The 18801-nt window shown below is 41.7% G+C and overlaps 2 protein-coding genes across 5 annotated transcripts; both read right to left on the bottom strand.

Moving 5' to 3' along the window:
- Nucleotides 1-378: 378 nt before the first annotated feature.
- On the bottom strand, nt 379-6586 carry LOC133476474 (uromodulin-like). The gene is made up of 11 exons (XM_061769901.1): nt 6521-6586; nt 6337-6422; nt 3969-4760; nt 3393-3833; nt 2752-3066; nt 2457-2665; nt 1906-2057; nt 995-1237; nt 752-911; nt 559-634; nt 379-466 (listed from the first exon to the last, which is right to left on the bottom strand). The coding sequence occupies exons 2-11, from the start codon at nt 6398-6400 to the stop codon at nt 447-449; spliced, it is 2472 nt and encodes an 823-aa protein (XP_061625885.1). The 5' UTR covers nt 6401-6422; nt 6521-6586; the 3' UTR covers nt 379-446.
- Nucleotides 6587-8701: 2115 nt separating this feature from the next.
- Nucleotides 8702-18800, bottom strand: slc26a11 (solute carrier family 26 member 11). Of its 4 annotated transcripts, none has more exons than XM_061769893.1 (15): nt 18668-18800; nt 18176-18332; nt 17564-17811; nt 16447-16639; nt 16098-16183; nt 14789-15008; nt 14521-14699; nt 14364-14436; nt 14175-14281; nt 13572-13827; nt 12278-12418; nt 12070-12197; nt 10709-10808; nt 10489-10622; nt 8702-9901 (listed from the first exon to the last, which is right to left on the bottom strand). In XM_061769893.1, exons 3-15 carry the CDS (start codon nt 17765-17767, stop codon nt 9797-9799), a joined length of 1926 nt encoding a protein of 641 aa, XP_061625877.1. In that variant the 5' UTR covers nt 17768-17811; nt 18176-18332; nt 18668-18800; the 3' UTR covers nt 8702-9796. The 4 variants fall into 4 exon arrangements, with proteins under 4 accessions (XP_061625877.1, XP_061625879.1, XP_061625880.1 ...); XM_061769895.1 differs by lacking the exon at nt 14175-14281 and having other exon boundaries at nt 13572-13627; nt 13717-13831; XM_061769896.1 differs by lacking the exon at nt 14175-14281 and having other exon boundaries at nt 13572-13627; nt 13720-13831.
- Nucleotide 18801: the final 1 nt, after the last annotated feature.

The following is an 18801-nucleotide window of genomic DNA, read 5'->3' as shown; positions in this document are numbered from 1 at the left end:
TCACTATGATTTGCTGATGATTATTAGTCAGAGATTATCATTTACAAAAGTAATGGAATTTTGTGATCAATGATCTTGCTGTCACAGCACAGTGGAATTTGTGCTGAACACATCTGCCTCACAGTCAGGAGATCTGGGTCCAATCTCTGTTGAAACTTCTCTGTGTGGAGTTTGCATGTTGTTCCCATTCTTGAGTTGATCTTCTCTGGATTCTCCATTTTCTTCCCATATCCCAAAATCATACTTCTGAGGTTAATTAATTATTCTAAATTGCCCATAATGAAAGTGTGAAGGATTGTTGTTCTACATGTGAGCTGTGTTGGACTGCTGGACATTCGAGAGTTTACCCCACCTCTCACCCGAAGTCAGCTGGGATAGGCTCACTGTCTTTTACTACTTTATAATCACAAAATAAGGTATGTCTTTTTTTTTTTTTTTACTGGATGTCACTCAGACGATTTATCCCCTGAAGATGAAAAGGCAAGAGGGACAAAGGGCCTTTGCTATTAATTCAACATTTTTCAACATATAGACTGCTACCAGAGTGAGTATGCTTACAAGTGATTGGGCCAACGGTGAGTGGCTTCATTGGGGCAGAGTTTGAGACAGAGCGGTGTGCTCTCCTTGCGCAAGGCTACATGGTGGCAGCATGAAAAACAATAACAGAACATTATAACTTATTGGTGAAAAAGCAATAATAGACATGGAGTTGTAATGCTGTGAAGGAAATTCAATAAAGTATGTTCCTCACCGGAATGCAAGAGAACCTCCTCCGGTCACACAGGCTGAGGCCGCAGTGGAGGTAAATACTTCGATATTCCCCCTGAACCAGGAAGAACAGAGCAGAGAAACGAGCCCGGAGGGATGAGCCACTCTCAACCACGGACACTTGTTGGCGGTCAGCGGGACATCTGATAAAGACAACAGAAGACCATTGGTTATTACCACGTTTCAATCATGAATCTATATTCATCCCAACTGAGCAGATGCATACCTGTTGTGAATTAGAGAGTATCGCTCGGGGTGATCAGGGTTTGAGGAGTGAGAGGCGAAGCAATCCTCCAAAACAACTGCCAAGCTGGGATCTCTTTTGTCCACAGAGACCCCAACATACAACGGCGAGCCCACTGGAAGGACGACCGCGCCCGCTGAATAAGGCTCTGTAAAGTTGGAGTTGTGGAAGAGGACCATGGAGGCTCTGGCTTTGTAACCTGAGCCAATAATACCACCGTCCAACCTGTCATGAAAGAGCACATATTATCATCAATCTATGTCAAAGGCTCTACTCTCGTCGTTGGAATTGGAACGGAAATTGCATTTCTGGAGAACTATTGAACTATCTTGAAATGATAAGAATTCAATTTGATTATCTAGATACAAAGCGGCGGCACGGTGGCCGACTGGTTAGAGCGTCAGCCTCACAGTTCTGAGGTGCGGGGTTCAATCCCCGTCCCCGCCTGTGTGGAGTTTGCATGTTCTCCCCGTGCCTGCGGGGGTTTTCTCCGGGCACTCCGGTTTCCTCCCACATCCCAAAAACATGCATTAATTGGAGACTCTAAATTGCCCGTAGGCATGACTGTGAGTGCGAATGGTTGTTTGTTTCGATGTGCCCTGCGATTGGCTGGCAACCAGTTCAGGGTGTACCCCGCCTCCTGCCCGATGACAGCTGGGATTGGCTCCAGCGCGCCCGCGACCCTAGTGAGGAGAAGCGGCTCAGAAAATGGATGGATGGATAGATACAAAGCCCCATGATACAAATGTACTTCAATCTATACTATGACATTTGCCATTGACACTGGCTGGACAAACTATACAACAACTGTGCAACACGGTTTACTTTCCCTTAGCACTGTATCAATTATTTATTACAGCAATAATAGTCCGATGCATTAAACAACTACTCACGCAAGGGATGGTCTGATGGCCACGTTCAGCCTGCTGTCTGCGTCCAGGGGATAGGCGCACGAGAAAGGAAGACTCACAGCGGGAGAGAATGATGTGTTGTTCAATGGGTAGATAAATAAACTGTTGGAGTAGATGGCGTGTGTGCGGTTGGTCTGAAAGACAGTTAAGGGTTATCATCAATAGCACTTTCTGTTTCATAGATCCGCGTGATCTGATTTGATCTTGAATGTAATGCAAATGCAGCATAGGAGGGGAGACGGGTGTTATTGGTGTATAATATTGATTGTATTGTACACTGGCATTGAGAACAGAAGAGATTCGGATCTTTACTTCGGACTACTATAACCATCAATGTTCAAGGCCAAAATTTGTTTGTTTCGCCATTACAAAGAAACAGTGGGACCTCGACTTACGAGTGACCCAAACTATGAGGTTTTCGAGATAATCACGCAGATATCTAATTCCTCATAAGCAGAGTAGTATAGAAGACATTTTTCAATAAATGCGGGCCTAAAGTACACACGTGTGTCAAGGTGTAGTGTTTTTTTTACCGTCAGTGTGTTTCCGCAAGCATCTGCCTGAGCGTCAGCTTCGTACCACACGACATCACCTTGCACCCTGACCCAGGAACAGTTGCGGACTGCCAGGTTGCCAGAGAGCGGGTTATAACCGGCGCGTGTTATGCTCACGGAATCCAGGGCCACTCGGATTTTGTCAGGGCCACAAATAAGCTGAGAAGGTCTGAGTGAAGGTAGCGTTTCTAAACAAAGTATATAGTATGGGGTCATTAATTTCATTGTGTATGTGTAATTATGCCAAATCTTAATAACAATATATAAAGGCTACCTTCACAAACAACGCTGGCATCCTCCCTGTGTACACAGTTGTGTCTCCCAAATCCACGATGTTGGCAGCTTGTTATTGAAGTTTCATTTCCAAGACAACGGACATCATCCAACCAGATGGGTCCACTGCCCTGTCCAAAGGCTGCACTGTGCAGTGCTGAACGAGCCCTGCCGCAGTCCAACTGTCTACACACCACTTTGGCATTGGTGAGGCCCCATATGTCATCACACACAGTCCCCCATTGTCCATTATGGTAGACCTCAACTCTTCCAGAGCAGCGGTGGTCAGAGTTGACCAGCCTCACGGGTGAAGCAGCTAACACAACAACATACAGGCAAAAGCATTAGCCTGTGACAACTTACTTACCCTACGGTATAAAAGGTGTTTTTAGATGTTTTAACAACGATGTTCCTAAATACAAATTTGGTGAAAGTCCACATGATGTCATGAAAATTAATAAAAATCAGGGAAGAAAACTCCAATCATATACTTTATAAAATTTGTGAATGTTTGTAATATTGTACTCGAGTCAAATCATAACTCAATTAAATTGTTCTCGCATTTTTGCTTGTGTAAAACATAGTGTAGATGAGCAGGTAGATCAGTTCAGTATCATAATTGTTCACTTTAGTTTTTCTTACCTTCACAAACCACTCCGGCATCCTCATTGTGACCACAGTTGTGCGATCCAATTCCTTGGTGATTGCACTCACCCAGCTTTGATTCACTTCCGGTGCATCTGACATTATCCAACCAAATGGGGCCACTGCCCTGTCCAAAGTGAGCCCTCTGGGGGGCTGCCAGGGCCCTGCCGCAGCCCAACTGTCTGCACACCACTTGCGCATGCTTCAGGTCCCAGATATCGTCACACACTGTTCCCCACTGTCCACGGTGGAAGATTTCTACTCTGCCAGAGCAGGAGCTGTTTTCTCCATTAGCCAGGCGGACCTCGCCTTCATTTATTGTGGGTGCTGATGTTGTTAGTGGGGTATGGTAATTCTCTGCCGTTTCAATGTTGACAGATGCTGAAGGGGTTGAAGTAATTTCAGGTTCCGGTGTTGAATAACGAGTTCCATTAAACTCTGAAAGAGAAGATTTTTGACATAAGTTTTGTTTTTTGTTCAAAAATAGATGTTTTCCCATTTACATCAACAGGAACAAGATTTTACACTATACTGGCTATATTTGTGTTGAAATTGTTTCAATTGGAACAATACCTGCACAGTAAGCAAGACGGCATGTAGATGGCTTCACAAGTTTGTACACGTAGTAGCTGGTAGCTGCTGTAGAGCAAAGCTTAACATGGATATTGTGTGATGGAAACTGGCAGCAGTCTCCGTTCCAAGCATTACACACAGAACGAGTTGCAATTACATTAGACTGTGTAGGATGAGGTTGCGTTATCCACAAAGGTGCATGGGTTCCACACATGTTTTCCTCTATACATCTCTCAGGAATATGTGCACTGTTGTCTCCCAGAAACAGACGATACCAGCCTCGCCACTCAATATTTCGGTCACATTTTGCTTGGTTGGAATTAGCATATCTAAACTGTGTCGAACGCCAGTCATCATCCAGGACGGTGTAGCTCTCACAAGGGTCAGCACATCTTGTCCCGTTATTTCCAATGCAGTCCATACCTGCTGGACACACTGTGTTTCCACAACTGAACTGGACTGATTGTGAGGAAAGGCCAGATCTAGAGAGTGAGGCAGGCTCGAAGCATTCATGGGAGCCTGGCGCGTTTTGGCAAACCCGAGGTGCCGTGCATGGTGAGTCAGGGAGCGAGCACTCGTCAATGTCCACGCAGCCACTGCCAGGTGCCCATTCATAACCTTGACTACAACAGGAACCATCGCTACAGACTAAGGTATTGTAACAGCTGAGACCATCGCCTACAAAGCCATCTTTGCAGACACACGAGAAGCCGACAAAGGAGTCTCCTCTTTCGTGTGACTCTTGGCACGTTGCTTTTTCGTGGCACGCATCACAGCTGGAAACAACTGAACCTAAGAAGGAAAAAAAATCTTTTAATTGCATGCTGACTCAAAGTTGTCGGACTTTTTTTTAAGGCACGATAATGAATATGAATTAATAGTTTTAGCCCGGTTCCATTTTTAAATTTCATTTTCTATTTGCATTTCTTATTTTGCAGATTTTCACCATTAAACCAAGCAAAATATCAAAACGCAAGTTGTAAATGGCAAATAGGCTACTTTTAGGTGTATTATCTCGCTGTCACAGAGCTTTAATCACATAGAATTGGGATGAAGTTCTTCGGGGAAAAATATAGATTTCTGGGAGACTTTGGGAAGAGGAGCTTCAGGAGACAAAGCAGGAAACATAAGTCCTGAATCTCAAGACAATCTCCATGACAGACCAAAGGTCAATGTTCTTTGTTTTCCATGGTTTCATTATATTTATCTTTGAATGTTGGCTTCAGAAAGAAGAAACAGATCTGATATTTTGAATCAAATTGGAACGAGATTTGTGCATGCGTCACTGCATTTCATCCTAGTCTTGGAACTGTGTGTTTGTTTGTACTTAGTTTTCACAGTTTGATGACTGCACAATGACTGTCAGGTGGTACCAATCAAATAAAGTGAAACACACAACTGTCTTTCAAAGGTAAAAAGAAGAATGACACCTTATTTTTAAAATAGCTTTCTTCCTTGGACCAGATCGAACACTTTTCAAGTTTCTTGAAAATCAGCAGAGTATAATATTTTATTCATCCATCCATTTTCCGAGCCGCTTCTCCTCACTAGTGTCGCGGGCGTGCTGGAGCCTATCCCAGCTGTCATCGGGCAGGAGGCGGGGTACACCCTGAACTGGTTGCCAGCCAATCGCAGGGCACATAGAAACAAACAACCATTCGCACTCACAGTCATGCCTACGGGCAATTTTAGAGTCTCCAATTCATGCATGTTTTTGGGATGTGGGAAGAAACCAGAGTGCCCGGAGAAAACGTGCCTGCGTGGGTTTTCTCCAGGCGCTCCGGTTTCCTCCCACATCCCAAAAAAATGCATGAATTGGAGACTCTAAATCACCCGTAGGTGTGAACGTGAGTGCGAATGGTTGTTTGTTTGTATGTGCCCTGCGATTGGCTGGCAACCAGTTCAGGGTGTACCCCGCCTCCTGCCCGATGACAGCTGGGATAGGCTCCAGCACGCCCGCGACCCAAGTGAGGAGAAGCGGCTCAGAAAATGGATGGCTGGATGGGTATTTTTAGCAAATTATACACTTAAATTATTTTACGATATGGCTGCAGCATAAAGGCTAGAGGAAACTGTTTCAAATGAACTTTTGGTGCATCTTTATTAATCCCCCAAAATGTTTGGATTTTGAATTATTTCCATTTTGTTTTTTTGTGTGAACATAAAAATACAGAAATGTTAACTTTGTTTTTATAATAAAGATAAACATATTCAATGTTTCAAATGTATCCACATATTTTTTGGGTGTTGGCTGTTTGGATATGACTATGTAGTACAAAGAAAAAAATAATATTTCAACACTAAACTGTGATTTTACAATTTCCTGCCCTAAAAAGTCCAACACAAAGGAGTAGGTGTAATGGTATACCTGAAATTATTCCAGTGTTGAGCAGCAAGATTAGGAGCAAGAACGCCCCTTCAGACATCCCCATAATGGACCACACACAGAACTTACTGAAAGGCAATTCTCAATAAAGTTAAACAGGGTGCAAATGTACAATCCTAACATCTTTTAAAATTATTCAGAAAAAGAATGGTTGTCTTTGAGTTACCTTGAAAAAGAAGGAAGTCCAGGAGTTGTTGAGAATGTTGCAAGTGAAGAGAGTGTCGAGAATTTATGCTGTAGACCAGTTTTGGGTGTCAAAAGATCACACAAAGCAATCATTTGTCTAACACAAAAACAGGTCCTTGAGAGCATGATGAATGAGAATTGGTAAATATGACAGAGAAAGAGCATTCAAACAGAATTGGCACACAAAGCTCAGAGCCAACACACATTACAGAAATTCAATGTAGGACAAGAGATTAAAAAATAAAAAATAAAAATCCAGTGTTCCCTCGTTTTTAGCGGTTAATGGGGCCCAGAACCCCCCGCGAAAGGTGAAAAACCGCAAAGTAGGATTTGATGCATCAAATGCTAGTTGTTTTATAACCCAATAAGATCCTCTGAGTAGATCAGTCGTCAATTAATAGATACAGTACACTGAAAAATCATTTGGTATGGATGAACTTGACTGGCCTGCACAGACTCCTGACCTCAACCCAATAGAACACCTTTGGGATGAATAAGAGCGGAGACTGAGAGGCAGGCCTTCTTGTCCAAAATCAGTGTGTGACCTCAGAAATATGATCCTGGAAAAATGGGCAAAAAATTCCCATAAACTCGCTCCAAAACCTGGTTGAAAGCCTTCCCATAAGAGTTGAAGCTGTTACAGCTGCAAAGGGTACATTAAACCATATCACTTAAAATCATATGTGAGTCAAGGCAGGTGAGCGAATACTTTTGGCAATATAGTGTGTGTGTGTACCTATGTGTATGTACACACACACACACACTTAGAACCATGAGAATCAGGTAGTCATGGTCGTTAGCACAAGCAAAGCCAGAGAATTTTATCAGAAAATGCCTTCAATTATGTGCTCAATAAGGTTGGTTAAGCATGAAAAATATATATTCATATCCAAACTGAAGTGATACATGTGTGGAGTGATTTTTCTTTTCATGTGTGGTTGGTTTGCAATGACCTTCTTTGTCTGTGATAACATCGCTGATAAGTGAAAGTGTTTGAGCAAGCATACTCATACAAAATGTCCTTAGAAATTAAAATACTTACTAATAATGTGTTCTTTGTGTTTTTGTGAATGTGACAACATCCTCGAATCAAAGGTTTGCTTTGAAGCATACTTTCAGTTTCAGTTAATGTTGACCCAATTAATACTTACTGGAATGGAATATCATCTTGGAATAAATCAATCATTTACTGTCTTTTTTGACACATTACTGGAAGGAGTACAATGCTCCTTGTTCATAATGATTAGTAGTGGCGACCATACCTCCCCAAAAGTACATATCGGGACAATGAGAATTTTTTGTGTTTGCCGCTAATAATATGGATTCATAGGCAGCTCCCTCTGTCTATATATATATATATATAAATATATATATATTTTGGCAATATAGTGTATGTGTGCCTAGAAATTCTTTCCATACAGGTTATGAACAGAATCGGTGAGAAAAGCAGCCTTGGAGGAGTCCAACCCTCATTGGAAACAAATTGACCTACGACTGGCAATGTGCACCAAACTCTGACACCAGTCGTACAGGGACCAAACAACCCGTGTCAGAGTACAGTTCGCCATACTTCCGGAGCAACACCTACAAGACCCCATGAGTGACTGTCGTACACCTTCTCCAAGTCACTTGGCGTGTAGACTGTTTGCGCAAACTCCCATGTACCCTTCAGTACTCTGCTGACGGTGTTAAGCTGGTCCATTGCTCCACAACCAGGGCGAAAACCACACTGCACATCCCGAATAGAAGATCCGACCTCCCGATGGACCCTCCTCTCCAGAGATGGTAAGGGGCTGTGTTAATGCCAATGGCATGGGTAACTTACACATCTGTGAGGGCAACCATTAATGCTGAAAGGTACATACAGGTTTTGGAGAAACATATGCTGCCATCCAAGCAACATCTTTTTCATGGTTATTGCTGCTTATTTCAGCAAGACAATGCCAAACCACATTCTGCATGTGTTACAACAGCGTGGCTTCGTAGTAAAAGAGTGCGGGTACTAGACTGGCCTGCCTGCAGTCCAGACCTGTCTCCCATTGAAAATGTGTGGCGCATTATGAAGCGTAAAATACGACAACGGAGACCCTGGACTGTTGAACAGCTGAAGCTGTACATCAAGCAAGAATGGGAAAGAATTCCACCTCCAAAGCTTCAACAATTAGTGTCCTCAGTTCCCAAACGTTTATTGAATGTTGTTCAAACAAAAGGTGATGTAAAACAGTGGTAAACATGACCCTGTCCCAGCTTTTTTGGAACGTGTTGCCGCCATAAAATTAGTTATTGATTATTTGCTAAAAACAATCAAGTTTATCAGTTTGAACATTAAATATCGTGTCTTTGTAGTGTATTCAATTAAATATAAGTTGAACATGATTTGCAAATCATTCTTTTCTGTTTTTATTTATGTTTAACACAACGTCCCAACTTCATTGGAATTGGGGTTGTAAACTACATTTGAAAAAAAAACAAAAACATTTTTAATCATACACATGTACAGTAGGTGACCTTTAATACCTGAATTACAAAACCCTCTTCGCGGAAGAATCTTAACACAATACATAAGTATGTACTTAAGACATAGTACAGAGGTGCTGTCAAAAACATCAGGTCACTCTTTTGACTAAAACAAACATGTATTTCCAGTCTATGATTCTTCACAAAAGAGCTGCATCAATTTGACAGCCGAAAAGAGAAGATTAATCAAAATGGAAATGTTTTTTACTGGTACAGTCAGCTCATTCAGAATAATACACAATAGGTATACTAATAAATGTCATTAAAAAGTATTTGAATGGTTCATGTATGAAAAAATGGATTGGGATAGTAACATAGATGAATTTTTTAAATGTTTAACACACAATATTAAGAGTATTGAGGTCATGTAGTATGTGCTACTGTTAATATGTTGCATTTACCAGCGTTTTGGGACGGTTTAAGTTTTGTTTTCTAAAAAAACATTGTGGTGCAATATCTGAGGTAATTAAAATTTTGAGTTCATAAAATATGTCACAAAAAAACTTAAAACAAACGGTTATAAACAAGCAATTAGATACGGTATTTGGTTTCAGGTCACCACAGTCACATAGAATCCTCACTGATTTCCAAGTTTTCAATGGAACAGTAAGGGATAGAAAAGGATTGATGTCTGTCTCGGTAGTGTAGCACCTTTTTAGCACAAATTTGTGACACCCATATAGTTTGGCGAGCATCAGCAAACATCTCTTCCTCGGACGGTGGCTGGGAACTTCCTTCATCATAAATTGAGGTTGCCTGATCCCATTTGCAGTGCCGTCTCAACGCCATCAGCATATCTGAGGCCCTCCAGATCTGCGGCTAAAAGAATCTCCAGGACGTTTGGCTGATGGGGGGAAGCAAAAAGAGACAAGAAAAGATAAACGTTACCCAAATGTACATTCTGGTGTGATATAGCAAGCAAAATGTATTTAGTGTATATACAGTAGCAGACAGAGGACACATACTGCTTTACAGGACACATACTGCATCAAATACTTAATTTTCACCGTGTTTATGACTGCATACACGATGTCTGATGGTACCAACCTGCATATAAAGTGAAGCACCTGTCTGCAAACATCTCGCCTGTTCATTAAACTGAGGGACAGCTACAGACGAATTAGTTCAGTGACACAATGACGGTGCTGCCTTTAGAGGGCTTGTTAAGTGGTTGAGCACATTTTACACTGGATCCTCGAGGAAGTGGGAAGCCAGTGAAGGGATTTGTGGACAGGAGAGAGTTTCTTTTAAAAAAATTTAATAAGTAGCCATGTGAATGCGTTCTGGATAGCTGGCTGGCTATGCAGGGCGATTTGGTGAGGGACAAAAAAAAAAAAAAGAATATTGCAGGAGTCTAAGTGAGAGCACACAAAAATAGATACACAAACAATTAAACTTGTACTCATTACATGAAATGAATTGTAGCTATACCTGCACTCCGGAAAGGATCAGACACACATCTTGGCGTTTGAATTGCCTCAGCAGGTCACTCAGCTCATTAATCACAGTGTAATCTATGACACTGACATGATGGCAATCCAATACTACTGAATGTGGAGGAGACTCTGGTGAACGTTAGAAAGAAAACGACTGTGATCATCACTTTTACCGTTTCATGTTGTCAGTTTTTATCCTTAGATCGAACCCTTACCCTGTAGCGCTTGAGTGTGTATGATATGGCTCAGATGTTCTGCAGCAGGAAAGCTGAGCCCACTTGCCAACTGAATTAGCAGTACACCTTGATGAGACATCTGCACACAACAGGCACATGGAAGAAACGACGAGTGTAACATGCGCAGATGCATGTTGTGAGAAATGTTCAGAACTATGTAGTTAACAAATTGTTTGCCTCACACCATTTTTCAGCCAACATTACATCTGGTCTAAGTACTTGCTGTAGAGTAGTAAATAGCACCAGTAATGTTGATAATTGACCTCCATAACTATTTCTTATCACTATACCAATGTTATCGTCATCAGTAACAGTTCTTGTGTATTTTGTCTTGTGATCCCTCTCCCTATTTGTTATTCTCTCTCTGTCCAGAGCGAGAAAGGGTTCCTCTCCTCTATCAAGCCAAAAGACAAAAAGGTTAGTGGAAGCTGCCTCAAGATTAGCATTAGGTCATGGCGTTAGCTTCTGAGAGTCTGCAAACCTGTTTTCCGGGTTTGGTCGCGTGATGTACGTAACCATCACGGGGGGTAGGTGTAATGTTAATTTTGGTCGCCAGCAGAGGGTGATATTGCCTAAAATGGCCACGCCCTGAGTTTGCTAGAGGTTTATGAATTCTTCTGTTTAATTCTTGCTCTACAAACGCAATATTAACCACAATACTGTGTTCCGATTATATTAGGATCCAAATTATATTAGTTGCCCAATTCATACTAAGATGTCCACATACAGTATGCCTCATAAAAAAGGATAACATAAAAGTCACTTTCTGTCTCTCAAAGTAACTCACAAGTAAATAATATGAAATTACATTAGCAACTAAACAGGTTCAACCAACATTATCTCTTTATACTGAATTTGCTTCCTCTGACTGCTTGCCTGCCTCACACATGGCACCCACAAAACTATTTGATTGGTTAAGTTGTGTCACATGGGAGGAGTTACAATGCACATGATTTTTCTCCCGCGTTTTGACTATTCTTATGACCAGAAAAGCTGTCCGAAGCTGCACAAGAAGACAAATGTAAATCCCAATGCAATGAAAAGCTGCGCCCTGGCGATGCCTGATGAGACAAACCCAAAGTCACAACTACTAAAGAAAGGCATCTGAAAAGTTGGCCTATTCAAGACCTCTGGTTTCCACTTAGGGGCTAATTTATGAACTCCAGCGTTATTGTATCTTTTCCAGTGGCAAAAAGTTCCCAAAGGTGTAGGTCAGTGTACAGAAGAGCTACTGTCGCAGTGACAAGTTATTGAAGCACTAAAGGCAAAATCCCACAAGCCCACAATTTATTTTCCAGGTTACTGGTGTTACCCATCAGCAATAAAGAGCACTGAAATACCTTTATCTGAGGTCTAGCCATGGTGTACATCAGTAAGGCTCCAGATAGAGCAACACCTCCTATGATTCCATACTGCACCTCCCAGAAACTCATCAGGAATGTCACAGTAAAGGGAAGGAGGTCAAGCTCTGGGAATGACACAGGAACAACGGAGTGAGGTGAAACTGTGAAAGTACACTTGCACACCAGTACAAGTCCAGAAACATACTGTGTATCTGCCACATCTTAGCCACCACTTGATAGTCAACCATAGGAGCGACCGCACAGATGATAACAGCAGCTAGAGAAGCTTTCGGGATGTAGTAGAAGGCCGGCATGAGGAACGCCAAAGAGAGCAACACTATCACACCTGCAAAAAAAAAAAAAAGCGTATTTTTTCATGCCAAAGTAACACGGTTTTATTATATTTTCATATTAAATGGGAGTGACATTTAAAAGAAAGGAAGGCTAAGGATAGCTTCAAAACTATCTTCAATGTAGGATTCCGTCAAACTGGCTCTCTACAGTATTCACTATTACAATAATCAATACAGTAATCCCTCGTTCATAACGAGCGTTATGTTCCGTACCACGCCCGCGATAGGTGAAATCCGCGAGGTAGTGCCCATGTTTTTTTCCCCATTTATACAAATTTTAAAGCTGTATGAACATCTCCAGACTCTTAATTAATCTCTCCCACGATCCTATTAACCTCTGCCATACTCTTAACCCTCTGATGCATGACTAATGAGATTCCTATAAGTAGCTGGCCACTGTAGTGACAGGATGCATCAAACACCTCTTAGACATCTATTGAACTCTTAAACATACAGTAATGCACAGTAGTACTGTACATTATGTACATTTAATTCTTTGTAATACGTGTTTTAATTAATTTTTCTTTGTTCCCCCTTTTTCTTTTTACAGTTTTAATGTTTTAGGCTAGGATGCATTCATTTTAGCACACACATATTACAGCATACACTCAAAATGCCACAATATGGTGAATTATGCGCAATGTGAATATGAAAATAAAGTCCGCAATGCACGGAATCCGCAATAGGTGAACCGCAATATAGTGAGGGAACACTATTACTAGAGGGAAGCATAGCATTTTAGTTGTGGTAAAGTGATCTGGACATGCGCTTTAGCGTGTTGTGACACTTTTGACAGTGATTTCAATTCTCAACTGATTTTCCAAAAATAGAATTCTCACTTTGTTCAAAACAAATTTGTTTACATTTTCCTTGTCAGCCATCTGGCAGGTTAGGTTTATTCATCTTTTATACATATAATATACAATAATTATTCAAAGGCTTTCTGAAACACGATGATGAGGTAGCTGAGGTCATAGGGTTCAAATATGTAACTTTTCCACTGACAACCAATAAGAGATTGCTTTGTGAGGACTACACATTACATACTGCAGATATAGTAGCGATATAAAGACAATGCACTGTTACAAAACTGATTTAATAAAGTAAAAAAAAAAAATACATCAATGCAAAAATGTGTTGACTCACTAGTGACAATCCCTCCAGCTGGAGTACAAACCCCAGTCTGAGAATTTACTGCAGTCCTAAACATGGCGACAAAACATGAGTCTGTAAAGACAGTACACTGATCTTTCTCTCTCTCTCTCTCTCTCTCACACACACACACACACACCACCTTCCAAAGCTGCCAGTGACAGGGTAGGCTGAGACAAAGGAGCCCATGATGTTGGTCACACCAATTGCCAACAGTTCCTGGTTGGCATCTATTCTGTAGTTGTTCTGCCTGGCTGAAGACAAACAAGAAGTCAAATGGTTTGCCCAGTCTTACACCAGCCCAATTGCCTTGTCCTAAGTAGAAAAGCACTTTAGTGACAATTATAAAATGGAGATTGATGATACAACCATAGATTAATTTCTGTACATTCTTATGTAAATTGTACTCTATATTCCACACTTGCTGACAATGATTGATTAAACTGTTTGTTGAGTATGTTTGTGGTTGAGGGGATTGTTTCTATTTGCTTAAATTAGAGGATGAAAAGTCAGACAGGACAATTTTCCTGGGATGGGGCACAGTGGTAGTACATAGAGCATAGTCATGTTTAGTGAGGGTAATGGGACAGGACTTACAAATGTATAAAAGAGAAGCTCAGAAGTATTCTTGGAACAGCCACTGTGTATGATGCTTTTGCTCTGTGGTTGGTGTTCCCTAGGATCCTTAACCTTATCCAGGTCTCCTAGATATTATTTAAGTAATTGGAACACAAACAGAGACCTTGTGGGGCTATTTATCCACCTTTATCCCCTTGGAAAACTCACCGAATGCTTTTGCAATCGCAATGCTCTCCAGCAGTCCCATGAAAGGAATCACAGCGAGACCTCCCCCAAAGTCCTGTGCGCAGTACAGAGAGCAATACTAAGAAATCAGCTGTGAGATGTTAGCAACTGATGTCACACCCTCACCCGGACTCCTTACCTCTACAATCTCTCCAAACGTTACCACAGTGCCATTGGCGGTGGTGTCCGAGGTTGGCGGCGGCCTGAAGGGTGGGAGCCCCTGGGAGGTTTCCCCAGTGATTGTGAACACATGATGGCCGTAAGCTTCCCACGAAAAGGCGCAAAAAGATGCGGCCACGACTATGAGGGCGTTACGCACTGATCAAAACACAAAGACGTTAAAGGAAAAACTCTTTTGCAGACACACGGAAGGCAAAATGAATGGAGATCTGCACATTGGTACTGACTGGTAGCAACAGCCCACACAAATCTTCTGGCGACCCTGGAGAACGTGGGAGCGTCATCACCAGATCCCAGACTTGTCTTCATTGACATCAACATCACCAGCAACGCTACACAGAGCAGACCAAGGACCACATCGCCTATTTGGGCCTCAGGGATCTTGTAGAATGTGTAGTAAACCTGTGGGAAGAACTCATGGGGAATATCTTGGAGTCCCAGGATATTCTAGAAACAAAATTTAAAATATTAAAAAATGCCCCAAGGACAACAAAATGTTAAATGCATCTGTTCACATGATTAATATGAAATAAAATACTGTAATCCTTCCATCCATCATTTTCTCTATACCACTTATCCTCATTAGGATCGCAGGTGAGCTGGAGCCTATCCCAGCTTTACCAACCAATCGCAGGCCACATTTAGACAAACAACCATTCAGTCTCACATTCACACCTAAGGACAATTGAGAGTCTTCAATGAACCTACAGTAAAATGCATGTTTTTGGAATCCGAGAGGAAACTGGAGTCCCCGGAGAAAACCCACACAAGCGAAGGGAGAACATGCAATCTCCGGATTCGAACAAAAAACCTCAGTCAGACCTTTGCGGAAGATGTATTAACTACTATAACTAACATTATTCATAAAGACTTCCAAAATGTATAAAGCAATGGAGGGTGCTTGACTGGAAAAGTTTTGTTTTTTCACTACGCCTAAAACCCAAAGTGAAGCTTATCAACACCTCTGCCCTGTTGTTCCTTAAATGTGCATCATCCACATATTTTCAGGAGCTGTGTAAAATTTCGTTCATTTTGGAAATATCTTCATTCAGTTCTGACTAACGTGCTTGTATAAAAAAATATATAAATAACAATGACGTGTTAGTCTGTACTTGGGATTCATTGGATCAGTGGTGCAGAAGGAGGATCGTTGTTTGATTCAAATACTGTACCTCTCAAAGATTTCACTAGACACTGGTACAAAGTTCCTAACAAGAAACAGCGGCTGGCCGTTATATATTACAAATATGGACAATGGAAAAACTTCTATACCACAATTGAGGGAAGGTCCTTTATAGAAAAGATGGCAAGTGGACCCTATATTTAGAAAGAGTACAACTATACTGCTATATTGTATATTGTAAACATTCTATTTTTGATGAAGACCATTATTCTCTGTATTTCTATCATCTCCCATAAGCTCTAAATTTGATAAACATTCTTTTTTTCCTTCTTTTTCTATTGTGAACATGAGTTGGAAATTGTGCAAAATAAATAAATAAATAAATAAATAATTTATAAAAATGATTACCTCACCTTCACCTGACCAAAGCCAATTGTTATTGCTGCGGCACAAGTGAAGCCTTTTATCACAGGGAATGAGATGAAGTCCAAGAGGAAGCCTGCAATGGATGATTTACAGAGCTTTGAATCAAAACTACATTTTGACCTGCAGAGTGTGCGAAGAGGAAGATGGGATGTTAACAAGCAGGGTTGTCTTTTAAACAACGGCTTAAAGTTTCGAAACCAAACACCACAATGCTATGTCATGCTCACACGAATGCAAAGCCTTACAGATAATGTGACAACCCTTGTTTTTGTGAGGAAGTGTTACGAAATGAAATCACACTATTTTCACATGACTCGAATGGTGCCCTTCCCTCACCTAATCTCAGTAATGCCAGTGCAGCCTGGATGAGTCCACAGAGAAGGCTGAGCAGCACAGCTCTGCGGGGCTCGCCCCCCACCAGCGAGAAGCAAAGTAAGGACATGATGGCTGTGGGACCAAGCGTCACGTCCTTGGATGTCCCGAGGAAGGTGTAGATGAAGCCTCCCATGAAGGCAGAGTAGAGCCCATACTGTATGTGCAGAAGTGACCCTATTGAAATTGGCTGCAACTTTGCCACAATTGATCAGTTTATCTCATAACACTGAGAGAGAAAAGTCACTTCAGTCAAACAGATTGATGACTTGGATGCTGCCGTAGATCAATGCGACTTTCTACACAAACACAACAGAATGTAAATACATTACATGTGATTTCGGCATGCACAGTATTTTGGTGTCTTGTGTTAGAAATACAAAGATAATGCAGGAAACCCTTGTTCATCGCGGGGGTTGCATTTGATAAAACCCCTGTAATAAATTAAATCTGCAAAGTAGTGACCAATTATTTATTATATTATCATATGAATTCATACGTTTCAAATATGCGATTCAATAGTGGTATTTTAGAGCGGTGCAGGTTTTTCCCTCATCCACTTGAGGTCACCATCCATACACTACACAAGCAGGTGCGCTGTGCTTGAATGGCGTACAACAGCCCATCCCAAACATTGAGATCATTCCTCAGACTGATGGTCCTGGCAATGTAGCGAGCTAAAAGCATTATGGGAACTCAACTCAATTCAATGCGGTGATGTTTTGCCTCTGCTCCGTGAGAGCACACTGTTAAGTCACTTGGGTTTAGTGTTTAAAAGTTTGCCTCTTTATGTTTGCCAGGATGCGTGAAGTTAGCACATCTTCCGCATGCTAACTTTTCACTTCATTAAACACTATGCCTTGGTCACACTTCTTGATAGAGTGAATAGTTGTATTGTATTTTACTTATTTATTTTGATTCATCATTCCATGGTTAACTTCTTTTTACACTTGTATGATATATGAATGCTAAAATGTAACTTTAAACATTGTTTGTACATTTTGTACATTGTTTCCAATGGTAAAAAAAGAATTATGGTCTAAATTCCAGTTCAAAAAAATTCATTACTGGATAGACTCACCTGCACAGGAAGGCCTGCTACTTCTGCATAGGCCAAGGCTTGCGGGACGGTTGTCAGCCCGACGGTGAGGCCAGCAAGAAGATCCATCTGAAGCCATTTAAGCGTGTATTTGGGTAGCCAGGAGAGTATGGGCAGCCAAGCCTTGAGCATTCTACAGGAGCAGCAGCCTGGGCCCGAATCTCTTTGCAGCAGTGGTTGGTCCATGGTGCGGAAAAGGTTGAGTGTGCGTGAGTTTGTAGGAGGACAACCTGAAGAGGTGAACGTTTGCAGAAATCACAAATGGATGGAAATCTCCATCCATCCACCCATCCATCCATCCATTTTCTGTACCGCTTCTCCTCACTAGGGTCGCGGGCGTGCTGGAGCCTATCCCAGGTATCTTCGGGCGAGAGGCGGGGTAGACCCTGAACTAGTCGCCAGCCAATCGCAGGGCACATATGAACAAACAACAATTCGCACTCACATTCACACCTATTTAGAGTCTCCAATTAATGCATGTTTTTGGGATGTGGGAGGAAACTTGAAACCCACACAGGCACGGGGAGAACATGCAAACTCCACACAGGCGCCTTGTTCTGCAAATACAATAATATCAATATCAAATCCACTTACACTGCAAGATGAATTCCTCCTTTTGATTATGTGTCTCTCATGTTGGTATTGAACTGGAGCTTTCTTCCTCTAACTTGCTTAATTGGGACCTCTTTGGCAACAGAATGAGCATTCATTCTGTTCTTCTCACTTTGCCCCTGATTTCGCCACACTGAACCTGAAGCACAAAGCAAATCAATTAGGTGAGACACTGATAATACAAGGAAGGTCAGTTTGGGACTTGCCAGTGACTCATTGTAATGATATGTAATGAACAATAAAACGGCGTTTATAGAGTATGAGCACACAAGAATCATATGACAGCTTCGTTGACCGACTTTAACAGTCAAGCCTACGTCACTCAAGTGTTACCACCGTGCGTGCGCATACATATTTATTATGAAAGCATATAAACACTTGTGCTACACGGGTTATTTAGAAGTGGCGATTAGACTCCAATCGTCATAACCCCAAACGAAACATTCATGTAGGACACATTTTCAAATATATTACCAATACTTGGGCTCCTTGTTACGACTGAGATTTCCCCCCGGTCCTGATCTGCCGCTGTGCGCTCTAAAAGAGAAGTTCTCAAACAAAGCTTCCTGTTGTCAAACGTCACGTGGCCACGGTCACGTGACAACGTG

This window comes from Phyllopteryx taeniolatus, chromosome 4 (genome assembly GCF_024500385.1).
Source record: "Phyllopteryx taeniolatus isolate TA_2022b chromosome 4, UOR_Ptae_1.2, whole genome shotgun sequence".
NCBI lineage: Eukaryota > Metazoa > Chordata > Actinopteri > Syngnathiformes > Syngnathidae > Phyllopteryx > Phyllopteryx taeniolatus.
The sequence above is the reverse complement of the archived record's forward strand: the minus strand, read 5'-3'. Positions and strand labels throughout refer to the sequence as shown.